Below are 19,405 nucleotides of genomic sequence, written 5' to 3' on the forward strand. Positions count from 1 at the left end.
AAATACACTTACTCATGTAACACTGCTAATCATATGAAACACTTTTTTTTAATAACCAGGAAAAAAAAAACTACATTCTACCCAAACAGAACAAGTAAAATTCTTTTATCAGAAGGTAAGAAAGAAAATACTAGACCTCATGCCAGAGGCCATAATTCTAAACTACTCAGAAGGCTAAACTAGCGTGATTAAAGCACAAAATCTACTTAGCCTACACTGAGTTCACAGACAGCCTGGAGTTCACAGACTGTATCTCAGAATAAAAGAGTCTGCAGATATAGCTCAGGAGTGGAAAACTTGTCCAGTATGTGCAATGCCTTAGATTCAACCCCAAGTACCCCAATAAGCAAGAAAACAAATCTTTCAAATTTATATATTCTCAGGAAGTCACAATCATTAAATAATACCTATGTTAAGGCACTGCATAAGAGTATTGAATAAAAAATGCACTGAAGAAAGTTTCTCCATCAGAGAAAAAATAACTTCACACAAACCTGTGAAAGACCTAAGAACAAATGCACAAGAGGTCAATAGTAACACTGGAAAATATTTAAGAACCTTAGCCAGACAGTGGTAATGCATGCTGTAATCCCAGCATTCAGGAGGCAGAGCCAGGTTCATCTATATGAATTCGAGACCAGCCTGGTCTACAGAGTGAATTCCAGATCATCCAGGGCTACAAAGAGAATTCCTGTCTCAGGGGGTGTGGGAGAGTCCTATTTTTTTTTTCTACTGTTGTTGAAAACTCCATGTGATATGCATACTAATTTCCCATGTTCTACCATTGAACTACCTCTAAAAGAGTATAATTTGCTACTATACTTTACAAATCAGGCACTAAGACTTACAGTATCCCAGCACTGTGAAATATTACTTGTCAAAGCAACGTGTCATCTTCAGTTACATAAGAGAGCAGGTAACATATGATAGAACTCTTTCCAAATATACCTTCCATATCCTCACTTCTCTTCCTTTCTGATAGGGAATGTTCTCTATCCCCGTCTCCACCTTCAGAAATTTTACCAGTCAATAGTCCTTTATGGTCTCTGCCGAAGGCAACTCCTCCGATACTCAACATTCCTTAATTTACTCCAGGTAGAAGAAATATGGTGAGCTTGCTCAGCCATATTAGAATCTAGCACTTGGAATGATTTTTATTGCTTCTTTACTAAAACACAACACTTTGAGGGTAACAACCACGCCACTCCTCCTCCACCCCAGTCCTCCTGATAATCAAGCTTATACACTTCACCCAGGAGGCATCAATAAATAAATGTACTTAGAATAGATAAAAATGAAGAAATTCTGTCAAAAGTTCTGTTGCCTTTCAGTATCAATAAAATTAAATGTTCACTCAAAATAAACAATAAATATTAACAGTAAACATGTACAATTTATAGCACTGACCCTTGGTGGCCCAATAATCATGCCTGTCCACCTTGTAAGTGTCATGTCTTCATCATCTTCAAGGCCCCAGCTAACCGTACCATCACCTACTCCTTTCTGTCCTTCTTCAAGTTCTTCCAACAAGCGAAAATTACGAGGAACTTTAACGCCTACACAAAAAAAGTCAGTGTAAATGTAAAAATCTCATAATTCTTAAAATTCATGTTTAAATTAAGCCATGTATAGATAAGTTTTCACAAATTATTCCACCTAAAGGCCTCAAAAAATATCTGACCTAATAATCCCTCAAAATGAAAATACAAGCATATATCAATTACAAATGGCTTCTTGGTTAGGTGGGACTTTGTGACCACTTCCCTTTCTCCATGATGGGGTTTTGTTTGGTTTGAACCTGAACAGGTCTTGCCCATGCTGCCAGTCTGTGTGAGTTCCTATGTGTCAGAATTCTCTAATGGAGTGTAACAGTATACATCAATCACACTCCAGGGAAGTCACCATGCCCAGGAGTAGTAGGCTGACACAACACAGACTCCATTTTTGTGTGTGGACGGGCTTTTTGTTTCATTTTATTACTTTTTGTCTTAGTTTTTCTGATTTTTCATTTTTTTTTCATACACACACAGAGAGACCATGACAACAGATGGGGGTTGAAAGGATATGGGAAGAGTTTAGGGAGAAGAAGAAAGTATATGATCAAAATACACTGTATGAAAAATTTTTTTAATTATTTTTTAAGCTGAATGGTAGCAGCACATACCTTTAATCCCGGCACCCAGGAGGCAGAGACAGGTACATCTCTGAGTTCGAGGCCAGCCTGGTCCACACAGAGAAACCCTGTCTCGAAAAAAGAACAAATAATCAAAATGCCACTACAAAACATTTTGTCAAACATAACCAACAGTACTGAGCATGTAAATTCCTTCTTGGTTTTATACATATATTAATCATGAGGAAATCATAAAATGAACATTTTCCCCTAGCTGAGGTTCTTAGCCAAGAACTCTGACATAAGAGTAATGGGCAAAACAAGACAGCTCAATTAGCAAATGGCATACATGATTATACACACTCCAATATTCTTGATGAGAATTTTATTCAATCTTAGAAATATAACAAAAGATAAGGTTTTCTAGCATACTGAGGTTGACCACTCATGGTCCCAGTAGTTAAGTCTCCTGTCCCTGAACAAAGAAGTTCTACATCTGCCAGATAGTCCCCATCACTCAACCTAGGGCCTCAAGCATCCCACACAAACACTTTGCCACAGAGCAATACTCCCAGACCTGTTAAGTTTTGGAAAACAAAAACTTTGCAATTAAATTGCAGCCATCATCTACAGAAGCAATTTATACAAACTCTAGTTTAATAGTAAAATTTTTATTCTCATTAATTCACAGAGTAAAAAAACAGCAGATAAGATTTTCTTGCTAAAATGATGAACAATTTAATAACAAACAAACAATTCAAATAAGGCAATTTAAAAATAAACAGCAAGACAGGTGTTGTGGCACATGCCTGTAATTCAGCACTCAGGAGGCAGAGACAGGCGGATCTCTGTGAGTTCGAGGCTAGCCTGGTCTACAAAGTGAGTCTAGGACAGCCAAAGCTACACAGACAAATGCTGTCTCAAAAAATAAAAAAAAATAATAAATAAAATAAACAGCAATTTAATTTTAGTTTCCAAAATAAGTATTTCAAAAACATCTAATATTTAAAATATACTTTGTTATGTTTTCCTTTTTTAAAACAGGGTTTCACTATGTAGCTCTGGCTAGCCTAGAACTCATTATTTTAAACTGAAAACATGTTTCATTCACAGATGAGAAGAGAAACCATTTTTTAAGACTTATTTTTATGTATATGACTGCTCCATCTGCATGTACACCTGCATACCAAAAGAGGGCATCAGATCACATTATAGATTATTGTGAGCTACCATGTGTTTGCTGGGAATTGAACTCAAGGACCTCTGGAAGAGCAAACACACTCTTAACCATTGAGCCATCTCTCCAGTAGAAGAGAAACATTTTAATACAGGATTTTAAATCTAACACATTTCCCCCCTAAAGAATACCTCTCTTAGTAGAATACTTTTTTCTTGGTCTAAAACAGCATCAGCTACATAAGAGTTCAAATAAAGTATTACAATTAAACTTTAAGACACATATGCCAGACACTAAAATGTGACGTAGAATTGAACTAGACAAAATGAAAAAACAAAATTTAAATCAAACTCTGAACATTTGAAGCATCCGAACTATAACTTCAACCACATGTTAAAAGCCCTCCAATTTAGATAATATACAATGTATACTCTACTATGGCACAGATGATATATTAATATAAGATAGAAGACTTAATCACACAATGGTTAATCTTTATGTAACAACCACAAGGACTCTGACAACCACCCTAAAACTATACCGATTATTAATTCACAAATCTATTTGCTACATATTAATACCACTAGATAAAGGGGAAATAAGCCTTGGTTATGCTAATGAATTTGGACATACCATATCTTTAGGACGCTTTCACTTCAGAATGGTACATTAAAAGCAGTAAAATATCACCATGTAAGATTGTACTTGAGCAATTTACTTTCTCTTTCTTAAATCACTGGCATAGACCCAATACCACATGAAATGATAACAAAATAGGTAAACAGTTAAAAACTTGCTGAACTTAAACAATGCTTTTATTCTTTTCTCCTATCTGTAAACCAACCTAAGTCAAGTGCTTCTGAGACTGAGCATCCAGGGACGAAATGCCTTTTCCTAAGATCTTAAAACTCAATGATAAAATTGGGTAGTGGAGTCTTTCAAATAAAAAATACCAAACTGTTTGTATATGCTATAGATGTTACAAAGAAATAAACAAGCTTAAGGAAGAACATAGCAGTAGCTTAACATGCTCCAGTAAAACAGCTAACAATGTTTAAAGCTAAACTATGAAAGGGGTGCTTTCCTTAGAATAAAGTAGGGAGTACAGGCAAATGACCACACGCTCTGGCTTCTCTCTTCTAGGTTTAATTTCTCAGTAAAATTAGGAATGGCACATACTGTGAAAGACAGATGTGTAGTCTTTGTTAGAAGACTGGTTTTAACTGGTTATAACTGCTCTTCTGGATAATCCAGGAAGTTGTAGTTAACTTCCATAATCAGAAGACTATATGAAACAAAATAAACAGCTATTCCTTCAAATCACTGTTTATGAGGTAAGCACTTTAAAAATAAAGACTTGTTTAAGATTTTATTATTTATACAGTATTCTGCCTGCATGTGTGCCTGCATGCCAGAAGAGAGCAGCAGATCTTATTATAAGCCATCATGTGGTTGCTGGGACTTGAACTCAGGACCTTTGGAAGAACAGCCAGTACTGTAATCTCCAAGCCTTCTCTCTAGCCCAAATTAAAAAATTTTTAATAACAAGTATTTCCTGAGGAAATTACTTCATGTCCATACTGCTTAGTCAAGAACAGCTTGTAATTTGAGTAAATAGTAGCACAACAGCATACCAATCTGTGCATTTGTACTTTTCAGTAACATTTCAGTCACTACTGAAAGACCTAAGTACAATAACACATATCTCCAGAGATATGCAGTATGTCTGATTATTAGCTATAGTGCTATTCTTTAAATTTATTTATTTATTATATATACAATGTTCTGCCTACATGTACACCTGTATGACAGAAGAGGGCACCAGATCTCATAGATGGTTGTGAGCCACCATATGGTTGCTGGGAACTGAACTCAGCACCTCTTGAAGAGCAAACAGGTGCTCTTAACCACTGAGCCATCTCTCCAGCCCCTATATTGCTATTTTTAATGTGAAGCTAAACTTCAGGTCTTAAGGTAAAAATCAGATCCCTGCCATTCTGTCACATGGTAATCATATACCATCATTCTAAAAAGGTCATCGATTAGAAAACAAACAGCATTGATCAAAAGCTAGTGTCTGTCTACACAGGACTCTAAAGATGATACCCAACACCAAAAAGGAGGACAAAAAACACATTGACTGGAAGGAATGGACAGAGTACCATCTTCATCTCCTGGCCCTAAGAACAGCAGCAAGAACTTAAAAGCCTGAGTCCTCAGAGGGACAGCAGTACCCAGACTGAGGTTAGTACCCCCTGACATGGTAGAAGAGAAGCACTGGGGCTTGAGGAGAGAGAGGGCAAAGAACGTGAAATGTTTGCATGAGTGCAAGTTCTCAACAGAAGAAAAAGAAAACAAGAACAGGGATGGGGTTCAGAAAACTAAGCTCAGATACATTCTAGATGGTTCACTGGGCTTTCTGAAAGCACACTTGGAAATAGCAGTACGAACTAAGATAAGCCCTATAAACATAAAAAGGCACAATACTTATGCAAACAAGGGTGCTCACTGACAAGCTGATTTTGAAAACAAATGTGCTTTTTAAATGTAATCAAATTTAGTTCTATTACTACAACGTTAAGTGAAAACTTGTGACAAAGGTGGGAGAAACACATGCAACGTATATTATCTGAGAAGAAATTTCTATCTAAAATAAAGAACTTCTCCAAGTAAACAAACAAAAAGCCAGCCCAATTAAAAATAGTCAAAGAATAGGACACAGTGACATAGATCTACAATATCAGCACTTGTTAAGTGAAGCCCAGAGGGTCAAGAGTTCAAGACCAACTGGCAAAAAATAGATAAAGATGTTTGCCACCAAGGAGACCTTTCAACCCCTAAACTCCACATAATGGAAGGAGAAAACTCAATTCTCCACAACTTATCCTGACTTCCATATTCACGTTGTGATACAGACAGACAGACACACACACACACACTCTCTCTCTCTCTCTCTCTCTCTCTCTCATGCATACATACATATAAATGTTATAAATGTTGGTTTCAGGTTCAAGAGATTCACAAGAAGCAGCCAGACAGGAAGACAGGAGGGAAGAGGGCATCAAGATGGGTTAACATGGAGAAGAAACCACGTGGGCTGGAAGGACTCTAAAGATGGCATTGAAAGGCCCAGATAAAGAATACAAGCAAGTATTCATAAGATATGGATGGAAGGTAGCCCAGATAAGGATGGTTAAGGCAGATAGCATTGGATGGGGGCTGGGAGGTGAATGGTGAGGTTATTGAGTTAGCATAGGTAGAAATATCACTCAGCCCAAGGGAAATAGGCAATTGTAAAATCTAAGAGGTGTCTTATTACTGGTGATAGCAGGCTAAATAATACCAATGTCATAATCTTAGGGCAAATAATAAACATTATATAGCCCAACAGCCCTCTTTTTATTTATCTACAACAAATTAATTTTAATTTTAAAAAGTATTTCAAAGCCAGTTTTGGCTGCATAATAAATTCAAGCTTAATCTAAATGACACCCTGTTTTAAAATTTAAAATTAAAAACAAAAACAAAATTGTTGGACACAAAATCTTTTCAAGAAAACATAGGGCTAGAGAGACGGCTCAGTGGGTAAAAGCACCGTCTATAAGTCCTGAGTTCAATTCCCAGCAACCACATAGTGGCTCACAACCACAATACTTAAATCTGATACAGATAGAGCACTTATACATTAAATAAATAAAATTAAAAAAAAAGAAAGAAAGAAAAGAAAACAAAAAATGGCTAACAAACATACAAAAGAGTACTCAGCACCAAAGGCGTCAGGGAAATGCCAATCCAAACCACAATACGGCTCTTTTTTTTTTATACAGTGTTCTGCCTGCGTATGCACCAGATCTCATTATAGATGGTTATGAGGCACAATGTGGTTGCTGGGAATTGAATTCAGGACCTTTGGAAGACTAGCCAGTGCTCTTAACCTCTGAGCCATCTCTCCAGCCCCACAATACAGCTCTTTTTATGGTACCTCCTAGGTGATCAACTTTGTTAAGATGAAGATGAATATCTCCATTCCAGCCACTCAGTGTGTCAGAAACTCATTAACATGAATGATAAATACAAACTTTGTATTTACGAATGATAAATATAAAATTTATGAAAAGCACACAGCCACATAAGTAGGTATGAAGCTCTGATGAAAGGTGATGAAAGATGGAGGGATTATATGGTCCCAATCAGTGATGGAATGAACAAAGTTTTCCCAGAAAACAAGGTGTCCCAACCCATAGCAGAGTACTGCACATTCTTGTTCTAGACCAAAGAAAACTACAGAGAGGAAGCACAAGTCTGTTCACAGATGCAGTATGGATACTCTCAACTTGGTGAAAGGGGGAGAGAGAGAGAGAGAAAGAGACAGAGACAGAGACAAAGATATTCCTGGACTGACAGATACTACTTTGCCTTGGTAGGTGAGGCCCAAAAGGACTACCAGAACTGAAAAATTTTCAGTCTCTCTAAAGATGATGTTCATCAATATGTTGTTAGGAAGCCCTCAAAGAAAATAAGCAGCACAGGACCAAAGCACCCAAGATTATTTCACATGTCCTGAAACATACATGTTGACATTGCTCTGAAGAAACAAGACACTAGTAAAAATAAGGGTTTGCAGACTTTTGGTGAAGAAATGAAAGAAGCCAAAGAAAAACACCAGAAACAGATGGCCAACAGACATAGACTGTCCTCACTGCGATCTTCTAAATTTGAGTCCAGCTTGAATGACTCTTTTTGAAGTAACAAATAAAAGATTAGACCTTGAATCTCAAATAAAGCATTAGGATACCATGCCACATCCTATGCACAGGATGGGTAGAACTAAAAGCCAGGGATCATTGATGAACATGTGGAGAAAGAAAGACCATCGCACACTGCTGCTAAGACTGTAAACTCAGTTCCCTCCGGAAGAGCACAGCAGCAGTTCCTCCTACAGTTAGGCACAGTCATCACCATTCCCAGCAATTCCAATTCTAGATATCTACATTAAAAAAACATATTTCAGAACAGATAAAAATATTCACAGCAGCCTTATTCCCAATAGCCAAAATAAATTTTTAAAAGTAGCCAAATGTCTATCAACAGGTGAATAAACAAATAAAATCTTCAGTATAGATATACCACATTTCTTCAACCACAGTATAAGTGTTGATGTATTCTACAACATAGATGGCCCTTCAGCACATTACACAAAGTATAAGGTTTTCCATCATTATAACCAACTACCTCAACAACTTAAGAGCAATTTCAAGAATTATAGTACTTCCTCAGGTGTCCACATTGCTTTTAGACCTGTGAAAAGAGAGACCCATCAGAATGGAAGGACATGGTGGAGAAAAGCTACTTACCTCATGACCTTCAGGAAGCACAAAACCATAGAACAAGAAGCAACTCCAGTGACCTTAATCAGGCTCTCTCTTACTTTCCATCCTACCCCTCATCATATTATGAATGCATCTTTGGATTAACCCACTGATTACACCAAAGTCAATCAACTCTCAAAGACTAGATCTGCCAAACAAGAACCAAGCATTAAACACGTGAGCCTTTTAGAAGGGTAGTCATATCCAAACCATAACAGAATGAAAAAGACCACATATAACATGGTTCCACTCATATGTTTTTCATACGAAAAAATATAAGGCATATCTGTTAGGACAGAAAGTAATTTGGAAGCTGCTAGACACTAGAAGTAGGATAATGTTAATAATGTGTTTAGAATTACTTCCTAAGAAACTGAAAAGGTTTTAATGTGACTGTAGCAATAACCGTACACATTGTGGTATCATCCTGAAAAAAGCACTCTGAAAGAAATGAGAGTAGAAGAGATGTCACCAACAGACCAGAGCCAGGATATCCTGGAAGGCCTCAGTCTCGGATACAGTTATTTTTATTTTGTGTTTATTTTCTATACAATGCAAGTTTTTACAGAAGCTTCTGTGCCCTTGTTAAGGGTAATGACCCACTGTTTGGAGTAACAAGTAGAAGTCATGATTGATAAATAGGTAGTACAAATGCAGTGCTTTAAATAAATCAATAATTCAGTATCTGAAAAGCCGTTCTGTTAACATTATTCTATTTCACACATCTCTAAATACACCAAACTCCAGTAAACTGTACTGATTAAATACACTTAAATAGTACACATCTCAGTAAAGCTGTTTTGCTGGAATTTTGTTTTGTTTTGTTTTGTTTTTTTTATGGTAGAAAAATAATTCCCTAGAACTGAACTCAAATGTTAGCATCCTTATGATCTGGTCAAGGGCCAAAGAAGAACGGTGTTTTTTTCAAAAGATTAGAACTTGGTAACTGCTGCACCTTTCATGGCTTAGTCCTGGAAACTTGACTAGGAGCAGTGAGGGAATGAAGACAAACACACATACAGAAAAGCTGGACAATGGTAGGCTGTGTGCACTCTGATGGAATGGTATCAACTACACACAACTGGGAACCTCAGTATCTTTATTATAGCAGAGAGAGGAGTTAAGTATTCTCAGGAAGTTTATGGAGGCAAGAAGTGTGAGGATGAAAACACAAAAAGGAGGAAACTAAATTGCTACTCTTTGTAGACTATCAACATTCCTACTCCCATCCCACCATACACTTTGTCATTCCTGAGGCCTGAGGGGGATTTCCCGTGGATCTGACATGGCCATGTGCACATCAATAACACACACTCATTCAGAGCTGTGTCAGCTCTTAAAAACGCTCTTTACATGTTCTCTCAGGGCTTTCTTGGCTTCTCCAATAACTTCAAAATCCCTTAAGAAAATCTAATAACTCTGTGGTGATTTGACATTGTAGTTTGAATGAAAATGCCCCCATATACTCATGTTTGAATATTTGGTCCCCAGTTGGTAGAACTGTTTGGAAAAAAGCTAGATGTGACCTTGTTGGAGGAGGACTGTCACTGAGGGTGAGTTTCAAGACTCCCACTTATTCCCAGTGTGACATTTCTCTGCTTCCAACTTGGGAGATTAAGATGTTGTGGCTGCTGCTTGACTGGCAAGCCTTTGTTCCACATGAGCTAACCCTCTGAAACTCAAAGTCCCAAATTAAACATTTGGTGCGTTGTTTTGTTACACAAAAGAAAAGCAACACAGAAGTTGATACTAGGGACTGGGCTAATAGTGTGAAATGCTTAGTATGTTTTTGGGGAAATGCGGAAGACTTTAGGACTTGGGACTAGGAAAGTGGTTGAACACTGTAAGCTGGATTTAACAGACCTTAGGAGGTTTGGAAGACAATAATGCTGAGAAGGCAGAATGTTTCCCAGCTCAAGAAGTTTCACAATAGTAGCAACACAAGCAAGCAACAATTCTTGACATTTTGGCAAAGAATGTGGCTGCTTTCTGCCTTTGTCCTAAGGATCTGCCTGAGGCTAAATTAAGAAGTATTGGATTGATTTCCTTAACAGAATTTTCAAGACAGCTTAATACTATGTCTTCCGGTTATTATTTATAAGTCTGTAATGGAAAAGAGCAAGCAAGGAAAAAACATAAAACGTACAGTTTGGAACTGAAAAGAACATATATAGTATATATACAATATATATTATAAGCTTTTCAACTGGTAAAAAGGCCTGAGGAATTTTCAGCTCCTAAAAGGCAACGAAGGAATGCTGCTGAAAATTTAGTAGCCAGGCTCCACCCCAGGTCAGCAGTCACCTGGCAGTGTTGTCCATGTTGTTCTGACTATAGAGTAAGGAGGAATAGATGAATAAAGGGACTGTGGGAATCTTCATCTGTGGTTAAGGAGAACCTCTGAGCCCAGGCTTGTGGCAGGGGAGTCCTAGTGGAGGCCCTAAGAGGCCATTGTGTGATGCAGTGAAAATGATACCTGGCCTTGTACTGGGAGACCTAAGATGAAGAGAAGATACCAGAGCCATGGGATGTTCCCCAGGGGAACTGTAGACAGGAATTGGAATAGTTACAAGAGAGAGAAGTGTGTTGCAGGCAGCAAAGCTGGAAGGCCAGAGCCCTCTGACAGCAGAGGCGAAGCTACAGGATTTGTTGTTTGCCCTGCTGTTTTCCACTTGCTTGCATTGGTGCATTATTTCCTCACTGTGTTCCCTTTCCTTTTTAAAATGGTAATGTGTATTCTGTGTCATTTATTTTGGAAGTATGAAATTTGCTTCTTGATTTGGAGCTCCAATTAAGAGACTGCCTTAAGTCCAAGACCCTACACAAAAGGAAAAATCTTACTTTTCCCCTAAGCCTCTCATCTGCATTAAAAGAAAGTACAGTCCCATCAAAACACTAACACAATCTAAGTGATTTTTTTTTTAAGTAATGCGGTACCTAAGTTGTACTCTTGATACCAGAGGGGACCTTAAGTAAAAGCCAAAAGTATGAATATAGTACATGTTGATGGACTATATGTTTATATGTACTATATAAACGTGTTGATATAGTGGGTCATTCATTTGGACAACTGTGTCACACTAAGCTACCAAAGAAGAGAACTGTATGTAAGATATGCACACCATCTTTACAATTTTTCTGTAAATCTAAAACTATTACAAAGGAATATAGTTTTTTATTTCTTTGAGACAGGAACATACTACCTAGCTTAGGCTAACCTTATGCAATTCGGGATCATCAAGAACTTAAAATCCTGCTGCCTCGGTGCTGAGATTATAGGTATGCACTACTACAGAACACACAGAACTTTCTTTTATTACACAGTAAATTATAATAATTGAAATAAATAAAATCTTGACTCACAGATTCTAAATATTAATAAACATCCTTTCCCTTGACTAATATTTAAGCTAAGTTCTTTGAAATCTTTGACTCACAAAGAAACGAAGAAGGAAATTTCAGATCCACTTCCATGTGAGAAGGAACTAAAAATGTAAAAGTGGAATTCATCTAGAAAGGAAGGAATGTATGAAAGTCAGTTTCTAGACTAAAATAGAATAAAGTTCATCCTTTGAGGAATACTCCAAATTCAGTTATTCATTATGGACAAAGCACTATATTATACAATCTTGCTTCTATTCCTGAGCAGTTTATATATATACATATATATGTATATATATATGTATATATTTATATGTATATATATGTATATATAATATTATATTAATATATTATATATATTTTAACTTCTTTGGTTTCTCAATTTTCTAAATAGAAATTCTCAGTCTAATTTGAATTATTTCCCTCCAAACTTTTTTTTAGTTGGAGTTCAAAGGCCAGCCTGGCTACATGAAGCCATGACTCAAAAAATAAATTAAGTTCAATTTTCTAAAATGTATTTTAATTATACCAAGTTTTCCCATTTCTTTGGTCTAAAACCAGTGAAAATAACACACAGGATATAGATATCTAATATGCAATACATATGCAAATAATCCACCAAATCTTATTTCCAAGAATAAAACAGTTTAACAAAAATACATGCCACGTACATTATCTACTTACTCTTTTCAAAATAATTAACACTTTCATATACATAATGTTAAATATCACTAAGTGGGGGCTAGAGTGGTTATCGCTCAGTGGTTAAGAGCAATATCTGCTCTTCCAAAGGACCCGGGTTCAATTCCCAGCACCCACATGGCAGCTCTCAACTGTCTGTAATGCCCATTCCAAGGAATCTGATACCTTGATGTTAATGCACATAAAATAAAGTTAAATAAATAAATATTTGAAATATATCATTAAGTGTTAAATAAATTAATAAATGCAATCACAAATAGACTTTTTCATACTACAATGCACCATTTTATTAGATTTTTAAGGCATTAAGCACAACTCTTAAAAACATGGCCCCATTAATAGAAAATATATTGTTATAGCATTAAAACGTCACTTTAAAAATGATCTTGGCCTTAGTCAGCTCTGACCAGAACACTGATGTACTTATTTCACAGAGGTAGTAGAATTGCTAAAGATTCTTGTCTATGAAACTTAGACACAATGAAGATACGATTTAATCAATATTTATTGCCTTGAAATGTAACAATCACAACATCCACTCAACCTCTTCCATTTCTACAACCTAGATTCAATAAGAACTAAAAAAAAAAACAAAAAACTCATGAACCATCATTTTTAAATTATAAAAAAAAAAAAAAATCAACGGTCTTAACCTGTTTTAACACTTTTTTAAGTCATCAAATTTCTAAACCCCGTGAACACTTAAATTTCAAGTATCTGCTAAGAGAAAACTGAACATTGTAGACAGGAGTCGAACACTTTATCTCAGGCACCAACTGTTCTGTAATTAGCTTTCGTCTTGCTCGGTGTACTGTAGTTTTTCACTTAAAGAACACATAGCACGCATTCGGCCAGCTAAGTGAATCAAATCATCGCTCTCTTATTCGGAACAGCGGCCGTCTTCCCGCACGTGTCAGGTGGCATCCCGGCCGAGACCCCCCAACTCCAGGCAGGGCGCCTCTCCGCCATTGCCTCCCGGATGGGCAATGACACCCGCCACGCCGGGCCGCCCCGGCACACTCCACCCACAGCTCGGCGGCGGCGGCCCGCCGGTGCTCCCGCAGGGCCGCCGCGGGCGACGGGCGCGCGGGCTTCCGGTCGCCGCGGGCCGGACACGCGCGGCCGACCTCCCCGCCGCCCGCCCCACCCCCACGTAGCCCTCCACACTGCGCACCCGCAGTCCCGCGTGGCCCGCCCGACAGGCGGCAGCGAGAGCGCGGCGGACCGGGATAGGAACCGACCTGTGGAGACCGCCATCTTCTCCTGCTACTAGACGCAGCCGCCGCACGCAGAACGTCATGCGTCACTTCCGCCAGGGCGCCGCACTCCGTCACAGAGGACCCTGCGGTGGGGACGAACCCGGTTCTTGTTTCCCAGGCTGAATTTGCTCCTGCCTGTCACTGAGACTCTTGATACTACAGTTATCCCAGTAAAAGCAAAAACAACAAACCTCGGGAGGGGTTGAAAGACAAAGAGCATTCCGCAAGAGCTTTAAAAACCTTTGGAAGCGCTCTCCAATATTGTCTCTTAGTTTATTCAATTGTTCATTGTGAAATTCCCCAGTGACTCTTCGTATTAAATATTGAAATACTGTCTAGACAAAGGATAGCAGCCACATCACACCAAACGCGTTATTAAGAATCAATGTAAAGCATGGGTTTGCACACAACCCTGCAATGCTACGCTTGGGCTGTAGCTCTGCTCTGATGACACATAACCAAAAGCGATTTAGGAATGTTAATTTATTGGCTATGATCTACCAGTAAGGGAAGCCAGGGCAGAAACTCAAGCAAGAGCTTGAAGCTTCCAAGCTTATGTTCACCTACCTTATTTATAGGCTCAGGCCGACTTACAGATAGTACCATGCACGCCCAGCTAGATACTCCTACAACAATCAGCAATTAAGAAAATGGCCCCATAGACATGCCCACAGGTTAATCTGATTTAGACACGTCTTAAATTGAGATTTCCTCTTCTCAGTTCTGTCAAGTTGACAACAAAGATTAGCCAACACAAGCCCAGTCCTTATCAACTTGACAAGCACATCATTGTTAAACCATAATCTTCCTTTCTGGTTTGTCCCCAAGATGTCATAATATCAAAATAGAAAATACAGTCCCAGTCTTTAAAAATTACAAGACTCTAAAAGTCTCTTTAAAATATCAAAAGTTACATACAATAGACCACACACACACACACACGCGCGCGCAAATTTTATAGACTACTCAGAATGCTGTTGGGTACACATATCAGTAAGATTATTGCTGAAGACATCACATATGTCGCTCTCTCGCTCTCTCTCCACTGGTCAATATGTAACTCTCAACTAGCACTCCAACACTGCCTTCATGCTGTCGTGCTTCCTGCTATGATGATAATGAACTAAACCTCTGAAACTGTAAGCAAGTCCCCAGTTGTTCGTTTGTTTGTTTATTTCATAAAAGTAGCTTTGGTCATAGTGTTTCTTCATAGCCATGGACAGTACCTGACCTCTCTGTTATATGGATTATAGCACACATATTAAAGGCTTTAGAGCTGACATCCACATGTAAGAAAACACACAGAAACATAGATAATTGTCTTTGGGGCTCTGCGTTATCTCTCTCTGAATGATTTTTTTTCTAGCGCTATCCATTGACCTAATTTTTATACTTTTAAGAGCTTATTGATATTCCATTGTATAACTGTACCACATGTTCATTATCCATTAATCAGTTGATGGATATCTGCTACCAATCCCTGGTTATTATGAATGCAGGAGCAATGAACAAGGATGAGCAAGTATCTCTATAGCAGGATGTAGAGTCATTGCATATATGTTCAAGAGTGGCAAACTAATTCTTCAGATACAAGTATTTTTAACATTTTGGAGAACTGCTATACTGATTTTCATAGTGGCTGTTTGAGTTTGCACTTCCACCAGCAACAAATCTGTGTTCCCTTTTCCCCAAATCTTTGCCAGCACATGCTGTCACTTGTTTAATTAATCATGGCCATTATGACTGGTATAAGATGAAATCACAAAGTAGTTTTAATTTGTATTTCCCCAATGTAAGGGTGTCAAACATTTCTTTAAATATTTCTTAGCCATTGTGATTTAGTCTTTTAAGAACTCTCTGCTTAGTTCTGTACCCCATTTTTAAAATCAGTTATTTTGTGTCCTGATGTTCAGCTTTTCAGTTACTTAGGTGTATGTTTTAGATCCTAGCCTTCTATCATATGTATAATTAGTAAAGATTATTTAGGTGACTGCTTTGTTAAAATGATGTTGTCCTTTGCCATACAGAAACTTTTCATCTCATGAGGGTTCATTTATTTATTTATTTATTTTTGTATCGGTGTCTGTGCTTTAGTACCTGGTTCAGAAAGTCTTTTCCTGTGCCAGTGAGTTCGAGACTATTCCCCATTTCTCATCTATCAGACTCAGGGTCTTATGTTGAGATCCTGTATTGATTTGGAGTTTAGTTTTGTGTAGGGTGATAAATATGGGTCTATTTTTCACTCTTCTACATGCAGTCACCCAGTTTGACCAAAACTAGTTGTTGAAGATGCTGTCTTTCCTCCAGTGTGTGTGTGTGTGTGTGTGTGTGTGTGTGTGTGTGTGTGTGCTTGTTTTACTTCTTTGTAAAAAATTATGTATACTTTGATGTGTGGGTCTTCGATTCAATTCCATTGATCAAAATGTCTTTTCATACCAATAGCATGCAACTTGAAATCCGAGATGCAGAAGTTCCTATTATTCCTGGTTTTAGTTGTCAGGGTTTTTTGTTTGTTTGTTTGTTTTCATATGAAGTTGAAATTTGCTTTTTCAATTTCTGTGAAGACTTGTGTTGGAGTTTTGATAAAGATTATACTAAATCTGTAGACTTTAGTAGGTTTTACATAGAAGTTTATTCCTTTCTTTTAGGTTTTTAATTTGATGGAATACAGATTTTTAAAGTATGTCTTCATTATTCTTTGAATTTCCTTGGTGTCTATTGTAATGGCTACTTTTCAATCTCTCATTTTATTAATTTAGATATTATCTCTTTGTTTTCTGTTTAATTTGGCTAAAAGTTTGTCAATCTTGCTAAATTTTATAAGGAATTAAATCTTCATTTTAATAACTTTTTATTATTGGGAGGTTGGCTTTTATTTTATTTAAATTGATTTTATTTATTCAATCACTTCAGCCCCAAGTTTGAGTATTTCTTAGGGTCTACTGTTTGTGGATGTTACTTCTTATTATCCTAGGATTTTCAAGTGTGCTACTAATTTATGAATATGAAATCTTTCCTGGCTTTGGATGTAGGCTCTTAATGCTATGAACTTGTGTGTTGGCTAGTTTTATGTCATCTTGACACAATTTGTAGTTATCTGAGAAGAAAGAGTCTCAACTGAGATAATGTCTCCGCATGGTCAGGCTGCAGGCAAGAGTGTATAGCATTTTCTTAATTAGTGATGGATGTGGGAGGGCCCAGTCCATTGTGGGTGAGGCCACTTGTGGGCTTATGTCCTGGGTTCTATAAGAAAGCAGGCTGAGCAAGTCCTGGAGAGCAGTCAGTAAGCAGTTCTACTCTGGGGACACTGCATCAGCTTAGTCCTCCAGGTTCCTGGCCAGTTTGAGTTCCTGCCTGGGCTTCTCTCAATAGACTGTGATCCAGAATATGTATGTCATATACCCCCTGTCCCCACAGATTTCATTTGGCCATGGTGTTGCATACCAGCAATAGTAATCTACTAGGACAACTTGTCTCTTAGTCTTGCCCTTATTGTGCCTTATAGATTGAGTGTGTTGAGTTTTCATTTTCATTCCATTTTTTAAAAATATTTCTTTTCCTTCTTGGTTATTCTCTTGGTTCATTTTCATGCAGTACTGAGCTGCATCAGTTTTCTGTTGTTGATGCTTAAGCATTCTTTAATTAATTTCTTTAATTTTTACAAGTTGGAAGCTTAGTTGTATATGATCTTGCCCTAAGGTCACTCCTTCCTTTAGTTTTGTCCATTTAGCATCAGGCTTTAAAAAAAAAAAAAACAAAAAAACATTTTTATCTCCTTGAGCACATGACTTAGCTCTTTTACATTTCCTGGTTCCTTTTCCCATCAAACTGTACATTTTATATTTTTCTTTGTCTCACTTGTTCCCTTTTATTATAGATCTTCATAAGAGTGACCACTATACGGACTGTCTCTGACATGAACTCAGTGGCAGGCTGTTTCACACACACACACACACACACACACACACACACACACACACACAAGGAAGGAACAGCCTTGCTAGGCCACCAAGGAGGACACTGCAGCCAGTCCTGATGAGACCTGATAAGCTAGGGTCAGATGGAAGGGGAGGAGGAACTGCCCTATCAGTGGACTTAGAGAGGGGCAGGGAGGAGCTGTGGGAGGGAGGGTGGGATTGGGAGGGAATGAGGGAAGGGGCTGGGATACAAAGTAAATAAACTGTAATTAATATAAAAAATAAAAATTTAATTTAAAAAAGAGTGTCCACTAGTAACCATAGGCACAGTCAATCCTAGGCCCTCCTAAAATTTCCTCTGTCAAAACCATTAATTCAAAACTCTTCAATTTAGCCTGAAGCAGATTTTTGGGACAGAGGCAAAAATAGCCACATTCCTTGCCAAAACACCACAAGTGTGCTCTATAGGCCACTTGTTATTATATCCCTCTGAATCCTTTTGATCTGGGCCCTCAGTTCAAATTTCTCTCAACACTCTCTTCCATGTTCCTATTAAGCCCCACTTATAAACTCCAACTACCTTTTTGCATGTATTAGTGCTAAACATGCCTGCATGCCAGAAGAAGGCATCAGATCCCAGTTTGGGATCCCAGCAGGGAGCCACCACGTGTTTGCTGGGAATCAAACTCAGGACCTCTGGAAGAGCAGGCAGTGCTCTTAACCGCTAAGCCATCTCTCCAGCCCCTCCAACTGCCTTTCTTTCTTCTTCTTCTTTTTTTTTTTTTAAGATTTATTATGTACACAGTGTGTGTTTGCATGTATACCTGCACTCCAGAAGAGAGCACCAGGTTTCATTTTAGATGGTTGTGAGCCACCATGTGTTTGCTGGGAATTGAACTCATGACCTCTGGAAGAGGAGCCAGTGCTCTTAACCCCTGAGCCATCTCTCAAGCCCTCCAACTGCCTTTCTAAACCAAAGCTTCAATGCCTCCCATATTTCCCCTGGACAAACAGCATAGTCATGCCTTTCACAGCAGTACCCCACTCCCGGTTCCAAGTTCTGTTAGCCACTGTTCTGTTGCTTTGAAGAGTCACCATGACTGTGGCAACTCTTATCGAAAGAAGCATTTAATTGGAGCTTGATAACAGTTTCAGAGGTTTAGTTAGTTGTCATCATGGAGGGGCATATTGCAGCATATAGCAGTCATGCTGCTGAAGAAATAGTTGAGAATACCTCGGGTGTAGAGGAATTTTAAATCAGAACATAGCTGCTCTGGCAAGAGATCACATCCAAAAGTCTGTGAGATTTGGCTGGAATAGAGACATGCCTTTAATCCCAGAAGACAGAGATGAGCAGATATCTGAATTCAAGGCCAGCCTGGTATAGAGCAAATTTCAGGTAAAGAAAAGCTTAGGCCTAGGCATGGTACTACATGCCTTTAATCCCAGCACCCATGAGACAGAGGCATACAGATCTCTGAGCTCTT

The 19,405-nt window shown here is 38.2% G+C and overlaps 1 protein-coding gene across 5 annotated transcripts in view; it reads right to left on the bottom strand.

The window, feature by feature from the left end:
• Ube2v2 (ubiquitin conjugating enzyme E2 V2) overlaps positions 1 to 14,117 on the bottom strand; it is a 28,206-nt gene extending 14,089 nt beyond the window's left edge. For 2 of the 5 annotated variants that reach the window (XM_060391030.1, XM_060391028.1), the window contains exons 1-4: positions 13,984 to 14,025; positions 12,097 to 12,169; positions 2,165 to 2,241; positions 1,408 to 1,556 (exon numbers count right to left, since the gene is read on the bottom strand). In XM_060391030.1, the coding sequence (XP_060247013.1) occupies positions 1,408 to 1,556; positions 2,165 to 2,241; positions 12,097 to 12,169; positions 13,984 to 13,999 (315 nt within the window). In that variant the 5' untranslated portion in view covers positions 14,000 to 14,025. Of the gene's footprint in view, positions 1 to 1,407; positions 1,557 to 2,164; positions 2,242 to 12,096; positions 12,170 to 13,916 lie in introns of all 5 variants that reach the window. The other 3 variants (XM_060391029.1, XM_021657714.2, XM_060391031.1) reach the window with 3 other exon arrangements.
• Between the last annotated feature and the right edge of the window lie 5,288 nt (positions 14,118 to 19,405).

Source organism: Meriones unguiculatus, chromosome 9, assembly GCF_030254825.1.
Source record: "Meriones unguiculatus strain TT.TT164.6M chromosome 9, Bangor_MerUng_6.1, whole genome shotgun sequence".
Lineage (NCBI taxonomy): Eukaryota > Metazoa > Chordata > Mammalia > Rodentia > Muridae > Meriones > Meriones unguiculatus.